The sequence below is a fragment of the Galeopterus variegatus genome, unplaced genomic scaffold (assembly GCF_000696425.1).
Source record: "Galeopterus variegatus unplaced genomic scaffold, G_variegatus-3.0.2 Scaffold119, whole genome shotgun sequence".
In the NCBI taxonomy this organism is placed as follows: Eukaryota; Metazoa; Chordata; class Mammalia; order Dermoptera; family Cynocephalidae; genus Galeopterus; species Galeopterus variegatus.
The window spans coordinates 910,765-928,262 of NW_007726230.1; the positions used below are offsets into that span (position 1 = coordinate 910,765).

Here is a 17,498-nt window from a genome sequence, read left to right on the forward strand (position 1 = left end):
CCCCGGTCCGGTACGGGGGCAACACTGAGGGTTGCGATCCGTTGCCGGACACGGAAAAAAGACAAAAGACAAAAAAAAAAAGATTCTTAATAAAAATAGGGAGCCACCGATCACACAAATGATTAGTGGCAAAGTGTGGGAATTACATTTTTTCATCATTAATTATAGTTCTGTCACCACAGAGGCACTGCTGTGCCATTAATTAATTTTACTATCAGAATTCATTAAAATTTTCCTTTTCTTTGTTGTGTACTAATAATATTCATTGAAATATTTGTTTTATATTGCATGCATAAGCATAATTTTGGAATTTCTTTACATTTTGCTCTGTGCCATATATTAGTTTCTACTGAGACATTTGTCTATAGGTACTGTGCTTTGTCTGAACTAATTAATTCCTGTGTGGAATTAATTCAAATGAATGCAACTTCATTTTATTTCATGGCTTGCTTTTTGGTTACCCATATTCACAAAAATACAGTACTTCATATGTGGTGTGGGACTTCATGTACCAATAAGTTTAATTTTGTTGCTTGTTCTTTTTTGGTACCCATTGACATGAATATGTTTCTTCTTAGCTTTATGGTTTTATACTCTTTTATTAATAGAATTTTACTGCAGAGTATACTATATTTATATGAATAATTTTCCCCTTACCAAACCACTTTAAAACTGCTTTCAGTACGTGCACAATGAAACAGTTAATTTTTTCTTAAAATGTTTCTTTATAATGTTTGGATATGTCTTATATACCAGCAAATATGGCAGGTTACTTGCCCAAGTAGTATAATGAGAACTAAAATCAATATCATTCAGTAATCTTTTTTGTTTTAAAGATGACCGGTAAGGGGATCTTAACCCTTGACTTGGTGTTGTCAGCACCACGCTCACCCAGTGAGCGAACCGGCCATCCCTATATGGGATCCGAACCTGTGGCCTTGGTGTTATCAGCACCGCACTCTCCTGAGTGAGCCACAGGCCGGCCCCAATATCATTCAGTAATCTTTCAGAGTATAAAGGAAAAGAAAATAGATGGCTTGCTAGGGTAATGGTATTCCTTCTTTCTTTCTTTCTTTTGCTTTTAGTCTGGGTTAGTTTTTTCAGTTAATATATTTTTTTTTAACATCTGCAAAAGAAAAATCCTGTTTGAGTTCTATTAATAGTTTAGTAAGTACCCAATCAGCTTATTTTTTCATCAACTCTAAATTGGTGGCTAATTTACATGGCGGTTTGTAGTTTTACATGTTTAAATGATAATCTGATTAGTTAGCTCTTTTTCTGCTTTTCAGAGGTAAGTTACCTTTCTCTACTGAAGTGACAGTTGTACATTCCTAATTGCTTTTGTGCCCAAAATTCATGAGGGTATCTGTAATCTAGAGTGTAATTATATTAAAATCTGAGTTAACCTTTCTTGAAAGTGACATTTTTTCAGTCTCATTCCAATTATTGCATAGCTTTTATCTATGTCTTAGGTGATAGGAATGCTTCCAGAGACTGGCTATTTTTTATTTGTTCTGATTTTCGTTCTTAATCTTATTTTCTCCTCATCCTCCTCATCCCTCACAGCACTTACAACCTTTTATTCTGTGGTTCCTGTGGGACTCCCATTGGTTTCCATCTATATTCTACCCATGCTGCCCTGGCTGCCTTGAGAGGTCACTTCAGCCTTTTCAGTGACAAAATGGTGTGGTGAGTAGACTTAGATATTATTTATCAAGTAAATTTTAAATGATCTTTCAGAAAAGATAAAGTGTACCAAAGAAGATGCTAATGCCAGGGGCCGGCCCGTGGCTCACTCGGTAGAGTGCGGTGCTGACAACACCAAGGCCACGGGTTCGAATCCTATATAGGGATGGCCGGTTTGCTCACTGGCTGAGCGTGGTGCTGACAACACCAAGCCAAGGGTTGAGATCCCCTTACCGGTCATCTTTAAAAAAAAAAAAAAGAAGATGCTAATGCCAGGCATTGTTTCTTACAAAAAAGATAGCAGTGGGACTAAAGTATCTTATAACATTACAATCATTTTAGATGTCTTATAATCATACCAAGGCTTAATAATCATACCATGGAATAATTGAGAGGGTATTCTTTTATTAAAGAAAATTCTGAGGCTCGCTATTTAGCTCAGTTGGTTAGAGCAAGGAATTATAACCCTAAGGTCAAGGGTTTGGATCCCCATACCAGCCAGCTGCCATAAATAAATAAATAAATAAATAAAATTATGGAAGGTAAGCTTTTTTTAAAAAAGATGACCAGTAAGGGGATCTTAACCCTTTACTTGGTGGTGTCAGCTCCACATCTCCCAAGTGAGTGAACCGGCCATCCCTATATAGGGATCTGAACCCATGGCCTTGGTGTTATCAGCACCACACTCTCCCAAGTGAGCCACGGGCCGGCCCTATGGAAGGTAAGCTTTTGCAAAATAATGTTGCAGTAGACACCTTTGGGGTTTGTGCCCAGCCTGTTTCCCTCCCATAGGGTGGGACCTTCTAGCCATGTTTGTATCATGGGTGATACCACTTCCAGGTATGGGATCAAGAACAAATACCTGACCAAGTTAAGCCAATCAGGTTTTCTACCCTAGGAATTGGAAATAAGGGAGATGCTAGTCATTTTTAGATGACTGGTGCTGAAGTTGGGAAGTGAAAGCTCTAGGTTTGGGGCAGCTCTTTTCTGTGTTACACATGTAAATGCAGAGAAATCTTGTCTGCAGAAAAAGAATGAAGCAGATGCACAGAGAAGAATAATGATCACATGGCCTCACATAGTCAGAAAAGTCCCCTATTGGCTATATCTTTTCATGATTAACATTGGGTATTTCTTTATATTTCTAATAAATTAAATTTTTTACTTAAGTTTCTTTGTTTACTATTGGAAACTGAAACATCCATCAAAGTCTTTCCTTGACCATTTAAAAACAAAAACAAGAATAGCCATGATGACCTAGTTTGTGCCAGGCGTTATGCTTACTTTACTGAGTTCTTAATATAAGAAAACTGGGACTCAGAGAGGTGGAGGAACTGAGATTTGAATCTGTGTCTTAACTCCAAAGCTTATTTTCCTTTTACAGAACATAAAGGTTTTCTTTTCCTCATTTAATGTGCTTAGATAGGTGTTTACAGCTGAGTTATGGTTGACTAAACAATAAAACTTTACAAATAAAGTCCATCCTTTACCATAAGGTTGTCCAGTGTACATTAGGCATACCATTTGTTCTTCATTGCAGATTTCTAACAGGAAATATATACTTGAGATGGATTGATATTTTACTTTACATTCCTAGTGTTTTCTTAAGTAATTTCTATTTAGAATTAAGTTTAAAGAAGGAGGGGAAGTTGCTGTAAATGTTTTATTAGTAACCTCATATCTTTTTTATTTTCATTTTTTCTGACCGGTAAGGGGATCGCAACCCTCGTCACAGTGTCGTCTGCAGCACTGTCAGCCAGTGAGCGCACCGGCCATCCCTATTATAGGATCCGAAACCACAGCCTTGGTGCCACCAGCGCCGCACTCTCCCGAGTGAGCCACAGGGTCGGCCCATCAAATCTTTTTTAGAAACAGATATAAGTAAATGTCCCAGAAGAGCTATAATTGCATTTTTGCAGTAAGAAGTATGCTTTTAGTAACAACAACAACAATAGTTTTGTTTTTAGTAACAAATGTTTTTAACATAAATTTGAAAAACATGATGGGATTATGAGTCATTTCTTAATTTTTTTTTTTTTTTTGGTGGCTGGCTGGTAGGGGATCCAAACCCTTGACCTTGGCATTATAATACGCCACTTTAAGCAACTGAGCTAACCAGCTAGCCTCTCTTAATCTTTAAAATGAGGAGTTGGATGAAAAGTCAGTACATTCCTTTTAAGTAGAAACTAGGAAAATATAGGTGGCATGAGTCTGGGAAGATAATAAATCTATGTCTGTGTGTGTCAGTTAGAATGAATTTGGTTGCCAGTAACAAAAAACCTGACTAACAGTGGCTTTAACAAGTAAGAGGTGAGGACAGTTGCCTGCTCCAGGAGTATTCTAGTGGCTCAATCATAACAGGGCTCTGGGTCAGCATCTGTGATTCTCTTGGCCTTTTCCTTTTGGATGCAAGATGGCTGCTGCAATTACAAGCATTACATCTATCAATGGTAATATCCCCAGTAGAAAGTAAGAGGATATGGGGAGTATGGGAACACAAAGAAAATTTTCTTTTTATTGGCAAAAAATTTCCTTATTCTTATTGGCCAGAACTATGTCACATGAACACTTTAAACTGAGAAAACGAATATATGACTATAGGCTTGTCACTGTTGGCTTAGTGCAGTTATGATTTCTCTAGTAGGACTGGGCACCCTGCTACCCTTGACAAAATTTTGCTTCTGTTAGCAAGTAAGTAGTGAGAAATGGTTACTGGGTAGGCAACCAACACTATTTGTCACAATGTGGTTCCTTTGAACTGTGCTACAGAATGTACTGGTGGAGTGTGAAGCTTATACTCATCGTGATTATTCATAAAACCCTGGTTTTTGTCTTCAGTTTGCCCTGGGATAATTTTGTCTCTCCGAAGGGGTAGGATGAGGCAGAGTCTCTGATTTGTTTATTGATAATTTGTTGTTTCAGCAATATACATCATGAGTCTTGAAATGGATCTCAGAAAGGCAAGCTTTGCTTGAGAGAGGCAAATTTGGTTCACTGACAATCTTAATTGTGGTATGATACTAATATGCTCACTCTGTATTTTCTGTCTAGCTATCTCTTAAAAACAAAAGCCATAGTAAATGCATCTGAGATGGATCTTCATATTGTACCTCTACCAGAAAAGATTGCAGAGGTAAAATTTCATGATGATTTTATTGTTCCTTTAATATAGACAACTCTTGATAATTTGTACCAGTGAACTTGGGGGTGATGAAATCATGTGATACTCCAATAATCCGTTATATTTGGTTTGGCCTTTCTTACGGAATCACACAAAGCAAAATATTAAAGCCATATTGTAAGGGGATAGTTCAGAAGGAGGGGAGAAGCTGCTGAACTACTTCATTTTTGTATTCTCCTTTGTGCTGGGAATGGACATCATCATCTTGCATAGAGCTGTCCTCTTTACAAGCACCTTATGCTTAACATGTCTTAGAGGAAAGAGTAATAAAATAGTTATTAAGAATTCTTATTTAAATGGGTTTCATGAGTGGTTGATTACTTTGAGTTGAAGAAAGCAACTTTTCTGGTAGCTTGCTGCCTCATTCTGAGTGAAAATTTGGCAATAACTTTATGCCCTCAGAACCACCTTAGAAATCATTGTTGGGTGCTGGCCAGCTGTCCCCCCATCCCACCCCCAAAAGGAATTAATTAATTGTTGGCTTTTTAAAAAAAATAGTGTTAGGCCGGCCCGGTGGCGCACTGGATAAGTGCGCCGCTTGGGAAGCGCGGTGGCGCTCCTGCCCGAGGGTTCGGATCCCACATACAGACCGGTTCCCACTCACTGGCTGAGCGAGGCGCGGGAGCAACACCGAGGGTTGCAATCCCGTTGCCGGTCCCCGGTCCGGTACGGGGGCAACACTGAGGGTTGCGATCCGTTGCCGGACACGGAAAAAGACAAAAAAAAAAGAGTGTTAGTAGTTTATTCCTTGCTAATTACACATCTACTAATATCATTTAATTTTCAAAGTTTTATATTAGGCGTAATGGTAATGTTAAGGATAGGAGAACAGTGATTTTTTTTTTTTTTTTTTTTTTTTTAGTAAAGCTATCTAAGCTCATGAGTACATGTTCTAAGCCAGGGGTTGGCAAACTTTTCTGTAAAGGGCCAGATGACAAATATTTTAAGATTCGTGACCATAAGGTCTCAATTACCCCATTCTGCCATTATAGTGCAAAAGTAGCCATAGGCAATACAAAAACAAATGGGGATAACTGTGTTGATAAAACTTGTACCAATTTACTAGGCTGGCCCATGGTCCATATTTTACCAATCCCTACACCAAGCAACTGAGTTCAGCTGAGGGGGTCAGTAAATATTGTGCTTAAAAATAATTGCTATGGGAGATGACTTCAGAATGGCAGCATGAGTAGCTTCATGGACCCTCTCTCTCTCTATGGAGCGGGAGAAAATTATAAAGAAAGCAACCATTTCAAGTCTGTGGAAATTTTCCTTAAGGCATACAGCAAATGGAGAAAAAAGTACTCAGCAGAATCTACTGAATTTCGTAAAGAACAGTGAGAGCCTGTGGCATTTGAACTACAGCCTTTGCCCCTCCTGCCCCTCCTCCCCAGCTTAGAGGGAAGAAGGCTCTATCTGGGCAGATGAAGCCAAGAACACAGGGATCCTTTTCCCTCTAGCTCCCAGACTAGGGCCATGGTATCTCTATAGGAGGGGCAGGCCACCAGCATTTCTCATCCCCCCCCACCTCAGCTCTGTGTTGCAAAAGCTTTATTCCATGCAAGAATGGCCATTTGTAGTGTATTAGTTCTACTGCAGTCACAGTAGGCCAAAAACCCAATTACCCTTGCCCAAGCTTGCTTTTAGGGCAGAAATTCCACGCTGGGATAGGCAAGCTGAGACAACCAGAAGTTACTACCCTGCCTAGTACCCTGCTTATAAAGCAGCGGTGTCACTTTAGAGATACTGGCCCCACCCTCCAGCTTGGGAACAATAGGACAGATTTTTCCCAGGATGAGAGGCAGATTATAAAAACAGAGAGCTATGAAGCTCTCCCAAGGGAACTGACTTTGTGTGAAACAGAATATGGGGAAGTTCATGTCTAAGGGTACTGTACAAAACAATGGACATTATGGCAGTAAGCTATTAATAGGAAGTTTGTAGTTCCACAACCAAACCATAGACTAGTTAGAAGTTTATCAGAAAGAAACAGGAAAATAGATAGCTAAGAAGAGCTCTCCTGGGGTTGGAACAAACTTCAAAGATAGACCTAAAGACTAACCCTGCAAAGAGGTCTGAATTTAATTGGATAAGACTGGAACAATTTATGACCCAGGGCGTGGTCAAAAACAATATGAGGGGTCTTCAAAAAGTTCATGGAAAATGTATCTTATGAAAAAACTATGCATGGATTGCAAAATTTTTGCACCAAAATATACTTGTACTAACTTGCTATAACATGTCTGAACAGGATCTAGTTTGAAGCACTCAGAAGGATAAAACATCAGATTGAAAAGAGCCCCTATCAGAGCAACATGAATTCTGCTAAAATTGAATCAAGAACAAACAAACAAATTGATGGTGAAGCTTGAGTGGAAGAATGGTGAAATTATTGATGCTTTGCAAAAAGTTTATGGGGACAATGCCGCAAAGAAATCAGTAGTTTACAAATAGATAAATTGTTTTAAGAAGGGACAAGACATTGTTGAAGATAAAGCCTGCAGCAGAAAACCATCCACATCAGTGTGTGTGGAAAAAATGAATCTTGTCTGTGCCTTAATTGAAGAGGACCAACAATTAACAACAGAAAGAAAAAACACCACCACAGACATCTCAATTGGTTCAGTTTACACAACTCTGACTGAACAATTATCGTTGAGCAAATTTTCTGCTCAGTGGGTGCCAAAACTTGCACTCAGATCGGCTACAGACAAAAGAGCTTTTAATGCAAATTTTAAACAAGTGGGATCAAGATTCTGAAGCACTTTTTTGAAAAATTGTAGCAGGAGATGGAACATGGCTTTACCAGTATGATCCTGAAGACAAAGCACACTAAAAGGCACTGCTACCAAGAGGTGGGAGTGGTCCAGTCAAAGCAAAAGCAGAGAGCAAACGTCATGGCAACAGTTTTTTAGTATGATCAAAGCATTTTGCTTATGGACTTTCTGGAGGGCCAAAGAACAATAATATCTGCTTGTTATGAGAGTGTATGGAGAAAGTTAGCTAAAGCTTTCACAGAAAAATGCCCAGGAAAGCTTCAACAGAGAGTCTCTCTCCATCATGACAATGGTCCTGTTCATTCCTGTCATTAAACAAGGGTAATTTTGCAAGAGTTTCTATGGGAAATGATTAAGCATCCACGTCACATCCTGCTTTGGCTCCTGACTTTTCTTTCCTAATCTTAAAAAATCATTAAAGGGCACCCATTTTTCTTTAGTTAATAATAAAAGGGGGCTGGTCAGTTTTCTTGGTTAGAGCATGATGTGAAAACACCAAGGTCCATGGTTTGATCCCTGTACCTGCCAGCTGCCAAAAAACAAAATGAACAAACAAAAAACAGTAATGTTAGACTGCATTGCTGCATTGATATGGTTAAATTTCCAGGATCCTTAGTTTTTTAGGGATGAACTAAATGGTAGGTATCATTGCTTACAAAAGTGTCTTGATCTTGAAGGAGCTTAGGTTGAGAAATAAAGTCTATATTTTTAAATTTTATCTTTTAATTCCATTTTTCCATGTTTGAAGTCCCCTTATAGAGCAATCAGCCAGCAATTAGTGGAGGCTAGCAGCTAGGTATGGTAACAACACAGATAGGTATCTTAACACAGACAGTCAAAGAGAGCCCTGATAAAACCACTATCGTGAACATGCTCAAGGCTGTGTCCTCTGAGGAATGACATCGAAGGCTACGCACTGTGGGGGAAAGAGAAATTGCAAAAATAGTCTAGTTATTTAAACAAATAAGCAAACAACAAGAAGCATGGTGGAAGGGTGTAAATTAGTATCCGGAGTTGGCTACAATATATTGTCTAAAATGTCCAGTTTTCAATAAAAAATTACAGAACCTGCAAAGAAATACGAAAGTGTGATCCACACATAGGATAAAAAGCAGGCATCAGAATCTGCCTTTAAAAGGGCATAAATGTTGGGCTGACGCTGTTGCTCACTCGGGTGAGTGCGGTGCTGGGAGCGTAGTGGTGCTGGGAACTCTGAGGCCGCAGGTTCAGATCCTATATAGGGATGGCCGGTGCGCTCACTGGCTGAGCGCAGTGCAGACGACACCAAGCCAAGGGTTACGATCCCCTTACCAGTCACGAAAAACAAAACAAAACAAAAAAGGGCATAAATGTTGAACCTAGCAGACAAAGCTTTCAAAACAGCTATTAAAAATACTTCCAGAGAAGTAAAGAAAACAATTCTTAAGTAAAGGAAGGTATCATGACACTGACTTATCAAATAGAAGGTATCAGTAAAAATTAGAAATTATAAAAAAGAACCGAAGGGAAATTCTGGAGTAAAAATATAATAACTGAAATGAAAACTTCACTAGAGTAGCTCAAGAGCAGATTTGAACTGGCAGAAGAAAGAATCAAGAAACTTGAAAATAAAGATTATTCATTGTGAAGACGACAGAAAAAAGAATGAAAAACAATTTAGAGCATAAAAAGACCTGTTGAACACCATCAAGCCTACCTAAATATGCTTGGGTAATGGAAGTACCAAAAGGAGAGGAGAGAGAGAAAGCAGAAAAACTACTCAAAAAAATAATGGCTAAAAACTTCTCAAATTCAATGAAAAAATGAATCTTCATATCCAGGAAATTCCATAAACTTAGGTAGGATAAATGCTGAGGGATCTAATTCAGACACAGTAAAAACGCTGAAAGATAAAGACAAAAAATCTTGACAGAAAAATGCTTTGCATGTATAAGGGCACCCCAATAACATTAACAGGCTCTAGAGTTACCTGTTTAATTTAAGCAAAGCTTCCTAGTGAACTTTGGGTGTTCTTGTATCTTGGGTTATAAAAAGTATATTTAGTGTACTGTACAAACTACATCAGAAATATGTATCTAAGGGCCAGCCCATGGCTCACTTGGGAGAGTGTGGTGCTGATGATACCAAGTCAAGGGTTAAGATCCCCTTACCGGTCATCTTTAAAAAAAAAAAAAAAAATTTGGGCCGGCCCGTGGCTCACTCGGGAGAGTGTGGTGCTGATGGCACCAGGGCTGTGGGTTCGGATCCCATGTAGGGATGGCTGGTTGGCTCACTGGGTGAGTGTGGTGCTGACAACACCAAGTCAAGGGTTAAGATCCCCTTACCGGTCATCTTAAAATAAATAAATAAATAAATAAATAATTTAAAAAAAAAAATATATATATATGTAAAAATTGTAGGGCCGGCCCGGTGGCGCACTGCTATAGTGCGCCGCTTGGGAAGCATGGCGGCGCTCCCGCCAGGGGTTCGGATCCCACATACAGACCGGTTTCCGCTCACTGGCTGAGCGAGGCGCGGGGGCAACACCGAGGGTTGCGATCCCATTGCCGGTCCCGGTCCGGTATGGGGGCAACACTGAGGGTTGCGATCCGTTGCCGGACACAAAAAAGGACAAAAAGGAAAAAAAAAAATTGTAGAAATAACATTCTTTTTGGTTAACTTTTTTTTGGATAAAAGATGACCGGTAAGGGGATCTTAACCCTTGACTTGGTGTTGTCAGAACCATGCTCTCCCAAGTGAGCTAACCGGCCATCCCTATATAGGGATCCGAACCCCTGGCCTTGGTGTCATAAGCACCACACTTTCCCAAGTGAGCCATGGGCCGGCCCCTTTTTTGGTTAACTCTGACTTAACAGAAGACTAAGTCATCCATAATTCAGTATTCCATGATAACTTAACAATAACATGTTGTATGCTGAGTAAATCTGGTTCTAAATATAGGTGTTCTAAGATGAAAGAACTCTTAAGAATTATCCAATTATAACAAACATCTGCTCTAAACCTAATAACCAGAGCTACTTTTGAAGACAATTAACAGAATATTAAAGTCAGAGAAGCATTTGTTATGGTTAACAAAGGGTTAAAAAAAAAGCTAGGTTCTTGCCACTGGAAAAGGAGGGAAAGACTAATTGATCTGTTTCCACTAAGCTCTCTGACCCCACTTTTTTCTGGTTTTCAGGGAAGCAGTGATACTCAGCATGTGATACTTTTTTTCACATGAAAATTTGTATCTAAGGATCTTATTGTGTACTAGGTTTGTTGTATAAAGTTCTGAACAGAACAAATATATTCCTGAACTGTGCTGAGACACACAGCTCCCAATCACTAGATATAAACTAACTTAAATTTTACATGGCTTTACAACTAGCAAATTGAGAGTTAAGCTTAAGATGCCCTGATAAATATATAATTTTCTCTTCCCAGCTGAAAGAGAAGATAATGGTAACACATACTCACTTAAATTCACTAATGAAGATTGTGAAGGAAGTGACTCCTGACCAGTCCAAGCCAGAAAACTGATCCAGAACCAAAGCTTGAGTACCAAGTTCAGGCTTTATTGCTGTCTTCAACAACAGGTGCTGTTTGGTCATTTCTTGAAGACTGACTTCAAGAATGGGGAGTGTGGGGTGTGTGCAGTTTATTTTGTTTATCTCTAGGCTAATTTTCTAAGTGATCTGTAAAACTGTTGTTAGAGAGAAGCTAAAGAGTCTTCTGTCCAGGTTTCATAGCTATTTGCCTTAAGAACTCATTTTAGCTTCTTATCAATTTCACATTTATCTCAGAAAACATCTTTGACTGCAAATTTAGGAATTAGGATGCAGTGTCCCATGTGTCCTCTGACCTAAAGATGCATGGTTGGTCTGAGAATAGGGCTGGTCTTAATGTTGACTACTAGTATTCCTACATGCAGCAGGTGTTATATGAGTACTGATCTTTTTTTCTTAGGTAAAATACAAATACTTAATATTCTATAGGTAATAAATAAATTGACTGGATAATATACAATTTGTCACTTTTCACTTGTGAACTAAGCTTAACAGGCTAACAATGAAAGGAAGCACTAAAACATCAAATATTCATTGAAGTACTGTTTTCTCTAAGTTTGTTTTATGTAGCACTTTGGCTGAGTAGCTTAACAAAATGTTTATTTAGTAAATATCTATAAGGTATTGTGCTAGGTACTGGACATAAAAGGTAAGCAAAATAGCCACTCTGTATTCTCTCAGAGCTTATAATCTAGTCATACATCATAGACAAATAGTCACATAAAGACATGTAAAATCAGGGCCGGCCTGTGGCTCACTTGGGAGAGTGTGGTACTGATAACACCAAGGCCCTGGGTTCGGATCTCATATAGGGATGGCCGGTTAACTCACTGGGTGAGCGTGGTGCTGATGACACCAAGTGAAGGGTTAAGATCCCCTTACTGGGGCCGGCCCGGTGGCGCACTGCTACAGTGCGCCGCTTGGGAAGCGCGGCGGCGCTCCCGCTGAGGGTTTGGATCCCACATACGGACCGGCCGCTCACTGGCAGAGCAAGGTGCGGGAGCAACACCAAGGGTTGCGATCCGTTGCCGGTCACGAAAAAAGGGGAAAAAAAAAAAAAAAAGATCCCCTTACTGGTCATCTTTAAAAAAAAAAAAAAAAGACATGTAAAATCATGACTATAGTAAAGAGTTTTGAAGAAAAGAGAAAGAGCTACAAGCACATACAGTAGGTAACTGACTTGATCTGGAGTTCAGGGAAGGCCCCTCTGAGGAATTAATGTTTCTGCAGTGAAACTCCTGAAAGATGAGTAGGAATTAATAAGGTGAGGGAGGGAAAACAGCATGTGGGAAGGCCTTATGAGGTCCTTTGAGGCTCTTAAAAGGTCTGCAAGTTGTAAAGATAGCCCCAAACCAGAGGGTAGAAGGCCTTACTGGCCTCCTGAAGGATGTTTGTTTTTATCCCAAGAACAATGGGAAACCCTTGAAGAATTTTAAAAGGGGGAGGTGCGGGCCGACCCCGTGGCTCACTGGGGAGAGTGCGGTGCCTCGAGCACAGTGGGCACTCCCGCCGCGGGTTCGGGCTCGGTGCGGACGACACAAAGCCAAGGGTTGCGATCCCCTTACCGGTCACAAAAAAGGAAAAAAAAAAAAATAATAATAATAAAAATAAAAGAGGGAGGTGTGTGACAGGATCAAACTTACTTTTTTAGAAACTCATTTTATGGTTATCCTGTGGATGGGTAGGAGGGGCTATGGCACTAGCACAATCAAGAAATGATATATCCAAGTAGTTGAGGATAGCAGAAATTTTTTATAGTAGATTTTTTTCCATTTTATATTACATATAGAACATTTTCCTTTTTTTTTTGTCTTTTTCCGTGTCCGGCAACGGTTCGCAACCCTCAGTGTCGCCCCCGTACCGGACCGGGACCGGCAACGGGATCGCAACCCTCGGTGTTACTCCCGCGCCTCGCTCAGCCAGTGAGCGGGAACCGGTCTGTATGTGGGATCCGAACCCTCGGCGGGAGCGCCACCGCGCTTCCCAAGCGGCGCACTATAGCAGTGCGCCACCGGGCCGGCCCTAGAACATTTTCCTTTAAAAATGTTTTAAATTGGAGAAAATTCTGATTTGCTTGCTTTGTGCTTTTGAGTTGCAAAATTTTTTCCTATAAGCAAGAGTGATGCTTCCTGGCAACAAACAGCACCAGAAAAGCTTTTACTCCTTATAAAGAATGGGACCTAAAAAATTAGGTATTCAAATACTCAATAATGCTAAGATTTTTAATATGTGCGGATGTGTCTACCTCAACAGATTTCCTTTATCTAAATTTAAAAGCTGTTCTTGGGCCGGCCCGGAGGCGCACTCGGTAGAGTGTGGCGCTTGGGAGTGCGGCGGCACTCCCGCTGAGGGTTCGGATCCCATATGGAGACCGGTCTGCTCACTGGTTGAGCGCGGTGTGGGTGCGACACCGAGGGTTGTGATCCTGTTACCGGTCACGAAAAAAGACAAAAAGGAAAAAAAAAAAAGCTGTTGTTATGTAGCTATTTTTCTTAACCTCTGGATTTGCCATTTTGGTGGAAAGTTTCAGTACAAAATTAAATGCTTGAACCTGACACCAAATTAAGCTGGCTGGCTTTAAGTAGATTGTTTCTTTTTTTTCAAAATTACCTGCTCACCCTAGAAAAAAATTCAAATATACTACAGATGTGTGACAAAACAAAGAGTACAAATACACTTCTTTCCCTTACCTTTTTGAGAGGCACAATATAGCATGCTGACGAGTGGGCTCTGGAACTAAACTGTTTGGATTCAAACTATGGCTTAGGTACTTATTAGCCATGGATGTGAAGAATTAATTTAAACCGGTTTTGTTTCCTTCTATGTAACTAGAGCTAAGTGACTTAGTGAATTAATGAATACATCTAATGTAATTAGTGTTTAGCTCAATAGTAAGTGCTCAATAAATACTATTAACCTTCATGTATGTGGATACACACTTATAGACATAAAATAAAGGAAACTGTATATATGTCGAAAAAAGTATTTTAAAACTCCATGTGGCTGTAAGAACAACAGACATCACACACTGAAGTTGTAAACTTTTGAGCTTCTTAGTTAATGGCAGAAACGATCTCCATTTTTGTAACACCAACATGTAGCACGGTATGTGGGATGTGAAGTTTGTTAGTAAATATTTGTTAAATGCTTTTGCTTTTTTTTTTTTTTTTTTTGGTGGCTGGCTGGTACAAAGGTTCCAAACCCATTACTTTGGTGTTACAAGGCTCCATCCACTCTAACCAGCTGAGGTAACCAGCCAGCCAGTAAATGTTTGTTAAATGAATAGTCTCATTAATCCAAGTATTACGTTGGTAGTCACATGACAAAAACCACATAGCTTCTTTGTTCTTCTCGTTTGACAACAGCCAATCCCAAGGAAGTTTGTGACATCTATGTACTTACTTGAAAAAAACCCTTTCCTTTACCCTGAATCAAGACAAGTATGTTGTCTTAATTATTGTACTTTTGTGTTAAAGCCTCTTTAGATAACTAAGCCAACATTTACATGTTAAATGCATCCTAAATGTTTTATATTATATTTTAGGTGGGAAGGATTCCCATTATCATTATATTTAGCTATCTCCTCACCAGAAACCAAACATTTAGTTGTTCATAGACCTAGCGTAAAGGTTGACTCTAAAGGTAAAACAGGGGAATGGGGTAAGTTTAAACAGGGTGCCTCTTTCTCTTCAGGTGGCTGCGTATTCCACTGAATAACATACACCAGAAATTGCCTCAACTAGGTTAACAAGAATCCAGGTCCTTTGTCTTTCTTTGACCACTGGAGCCAACTTCATTCAACACAGGTGTACACAAAGACTCTTTCTCCCATCACAATTTACTGCACTATGAAATTACCTATTTCAAGTAACAACACACAATGAAATGAAATATCAGTGCATTCTCAGCCCATGCTGCTTTATTGCTAAAAATATATATATACACAGGTGCAGAGTTTCCAACTTTTATAACAGTTCCTTTTTACATCAAAGAATAAAGTTTCTTCTTCAAAAATCCCAAAGATGCATAGATTAAAAAGCAAGCTGCCTTTTGTAATACTTCAAACACAGTCAGTGAAATTCTTTTAACATTATCTTATATAACAGTGGTGCAATGGAGAATATGCAGAACAGCAAGTAAACACAGTGAGCAACTCCTGTTCTTACAGGACAGTAAATAAAACTATATGTGAAGGGCACTCTAATACTAATATTTTTAATTACAGGAGATGGGTGGTTTTAAGGTAAGACTTCTGTTGTTTAAGGATTGATGGTTAATGCATTGCCAGAATACCTTTCTTGCTCCTGGGAGAAAAATATATTGCAACTGGTGGCATGGACTACTGCTATCACTGAGACAAAACCTTTTGAAAACTCAGTAACCATGAGATACCTATTCTCACTTTAAAGGTTTAGGAGGATGGGTTCCTAGAGAAATCTAGAAATGTCTGGTTTTCCAGTATTAACTATTGTAATATGCCTTAGTGGAATAACGGGAAGAGTTTAGAGAATCTCCATCCTTAAATCTATTGGTTAGCAGACCTATTATCAGTAAGTGACAAAGAGAAGGATATATGGGATTTGACATCTCATTTCTGATATTTGAGTGGAAACTAAACATCACAATGACAAAAAGTCTAATTCAATTCTGAACCACTGAAAAGTTGCCTTTCCACTTACTAAATTCCCAAAGGTATTTGTAGCAATGTTCCACAGCAAAGAATATGAAGTTAACATAGTTTAAAAATCAGAACATGAAACCTGGAAAGAGCCTAATGAAAATCAACTAGTCTAATACTGAATTCTCTTCTCTTTAGACATCTTTCAGACATCATGAATTCCACTTGTACATTATTTGTTATAATCACTTGTACTTATAAGGGTTATTTTAAAGTCAGGAATGTTCTCAAGGAAAAAAAAATTTTTTTGACCGGTAAGGGGATTGCAACCCTCGGCATGGTGTGGTTTGCACCACGCTCAGCCAGTGAGTGCACCGGACATCCCTATATAGGATCTGAACCCATGACCTGAGCACTCCCAGCGCTGCACTCTCCCAAGTGAGCCACGGGGCCAGCCCTCAAGGAAAATTTTAAACTACCACAATAAATTGATTTGCTTTTTCATCAAATAAAATAAATAACAAGGTTTTTCTTTCTTTTATTTTTTTTAAGTGGAAAAACTTTCTCCTGTTTACTTGGAATCAGAAGTTTTAGGGAAGAGAGCTGGCTGATTAGCTTGCTTGGTTAGAGCGTGGTGCTGATAACACCAAGGTCAAGGGTTCAATCCCTGTACTGGCCAGCCACCAAAAAAATAAAATAAAACAAAAACAAAGTTTTAGGCAAGAAATTGTGCAGTCTGACCAAACCATCAAAGACAAAATTCTGGCTATAAAAAAATAACAAGTATTTTAAGTGTAATAATAGTAACAAGAGAAATCAAACCACAGATGTATCAATATTTTCAGAACAACTACAAAATGGAAGTTTCCCTTGCTGCAGGGATCCTTTATGTCTGGTTGGTACCAGTACCATCCAGAACAGTTGCCTAAGTTATCTGAAAATCCTGAAACATCTGAAATGCATGCATATAGACTCTTATTCACTTAAGATACTAATTTTAAGAGACTCAAACTTAGTCTACCTAAACCTTACCAGACAAACCCCATACATAGTTATTTTATATACTCCATACTGGTATTCCCTACTTTCTACCCTTTCTGAAACTCTGCACCTTTCTGATTATAGCTATAGCAGCTTATTTATTCAACATGCTTAGTTTGTGCCTTTTGTTTTGTTTTCATACATGCTAGGGGACTAATGGAACCAGGCAAGAGGTTAGAGGGTGAGCAGTTATGCCCTATTCATGACAGTTTGAATGTCTTGTGGTTGCCCCTGTTTATCTTCTACTTCTCATTTTCAACAGAAGTTAAGATAATTTTTAGTTAAAAAATGAAAATTACCCAAACAATAAGTTCAAGCTATTGGTTTAAGTCTCTATTGCTTCATTATTAATAAATGCATATATAAAATTACTAGTGACCACACAACACTGGACATTTTCAACCATGCATTAGAATATTGGTACTCTAAAATCAGAGTTAGGGCCTGCCACACTATTGCTTGCACTTTCAGCCAGACCCAGTTTTAATAAACATGCAAAGTAAACCCCTGGATTCAGAGGAATTATGGGGAATAACAAGGATACATGCAAAGTTCAACTGAAAATTTGGGTTTATGATGTAATTGCTTAGAAATGCAGGCAGAGATGCTCCACAATGCTGCCTCAAAACAGAAGTACAAGTCACACACAA

At 39.1% G+C, this 17,498-nt stretch overlaps 2 protein-coding genes across 3 annotated transcripts in view; one reads left to right on the forward strand and one right to left on the reverse strand.

Annotated features, from left to right (window-relative positions):
- The window catches only part of OIP5 (Opa interacting protein 5), a 22,371-nt gene extending 10,643 nt beyond the window's left edge, over nucleotides 1-11,728 (forward strand). Inside the window, exon 5 of the mRNA XM_008587622.1 lies at nucleotides 11,068-11,728. Coding sequence (XP_008585844.1) covers nucleotides 11,068-11,163 — 96 coding nt within the window. The 3' untranslated portion in view covers nucleotides 11,164-11,728. The remainder of the gene's footprint in view (nucleotides 1-11,067) is intronic.
- NUSAP1 (nucleolar and spindle associated protein 1) overlaps nucleotides 1-17,498 on the reverse strand; it is a 78,450-nt gene that overhangs the window by 43,116 nt on the left and 17,836 nt on the right. The gene's annotated exons all lie outside the window — the stretch shown is intronic.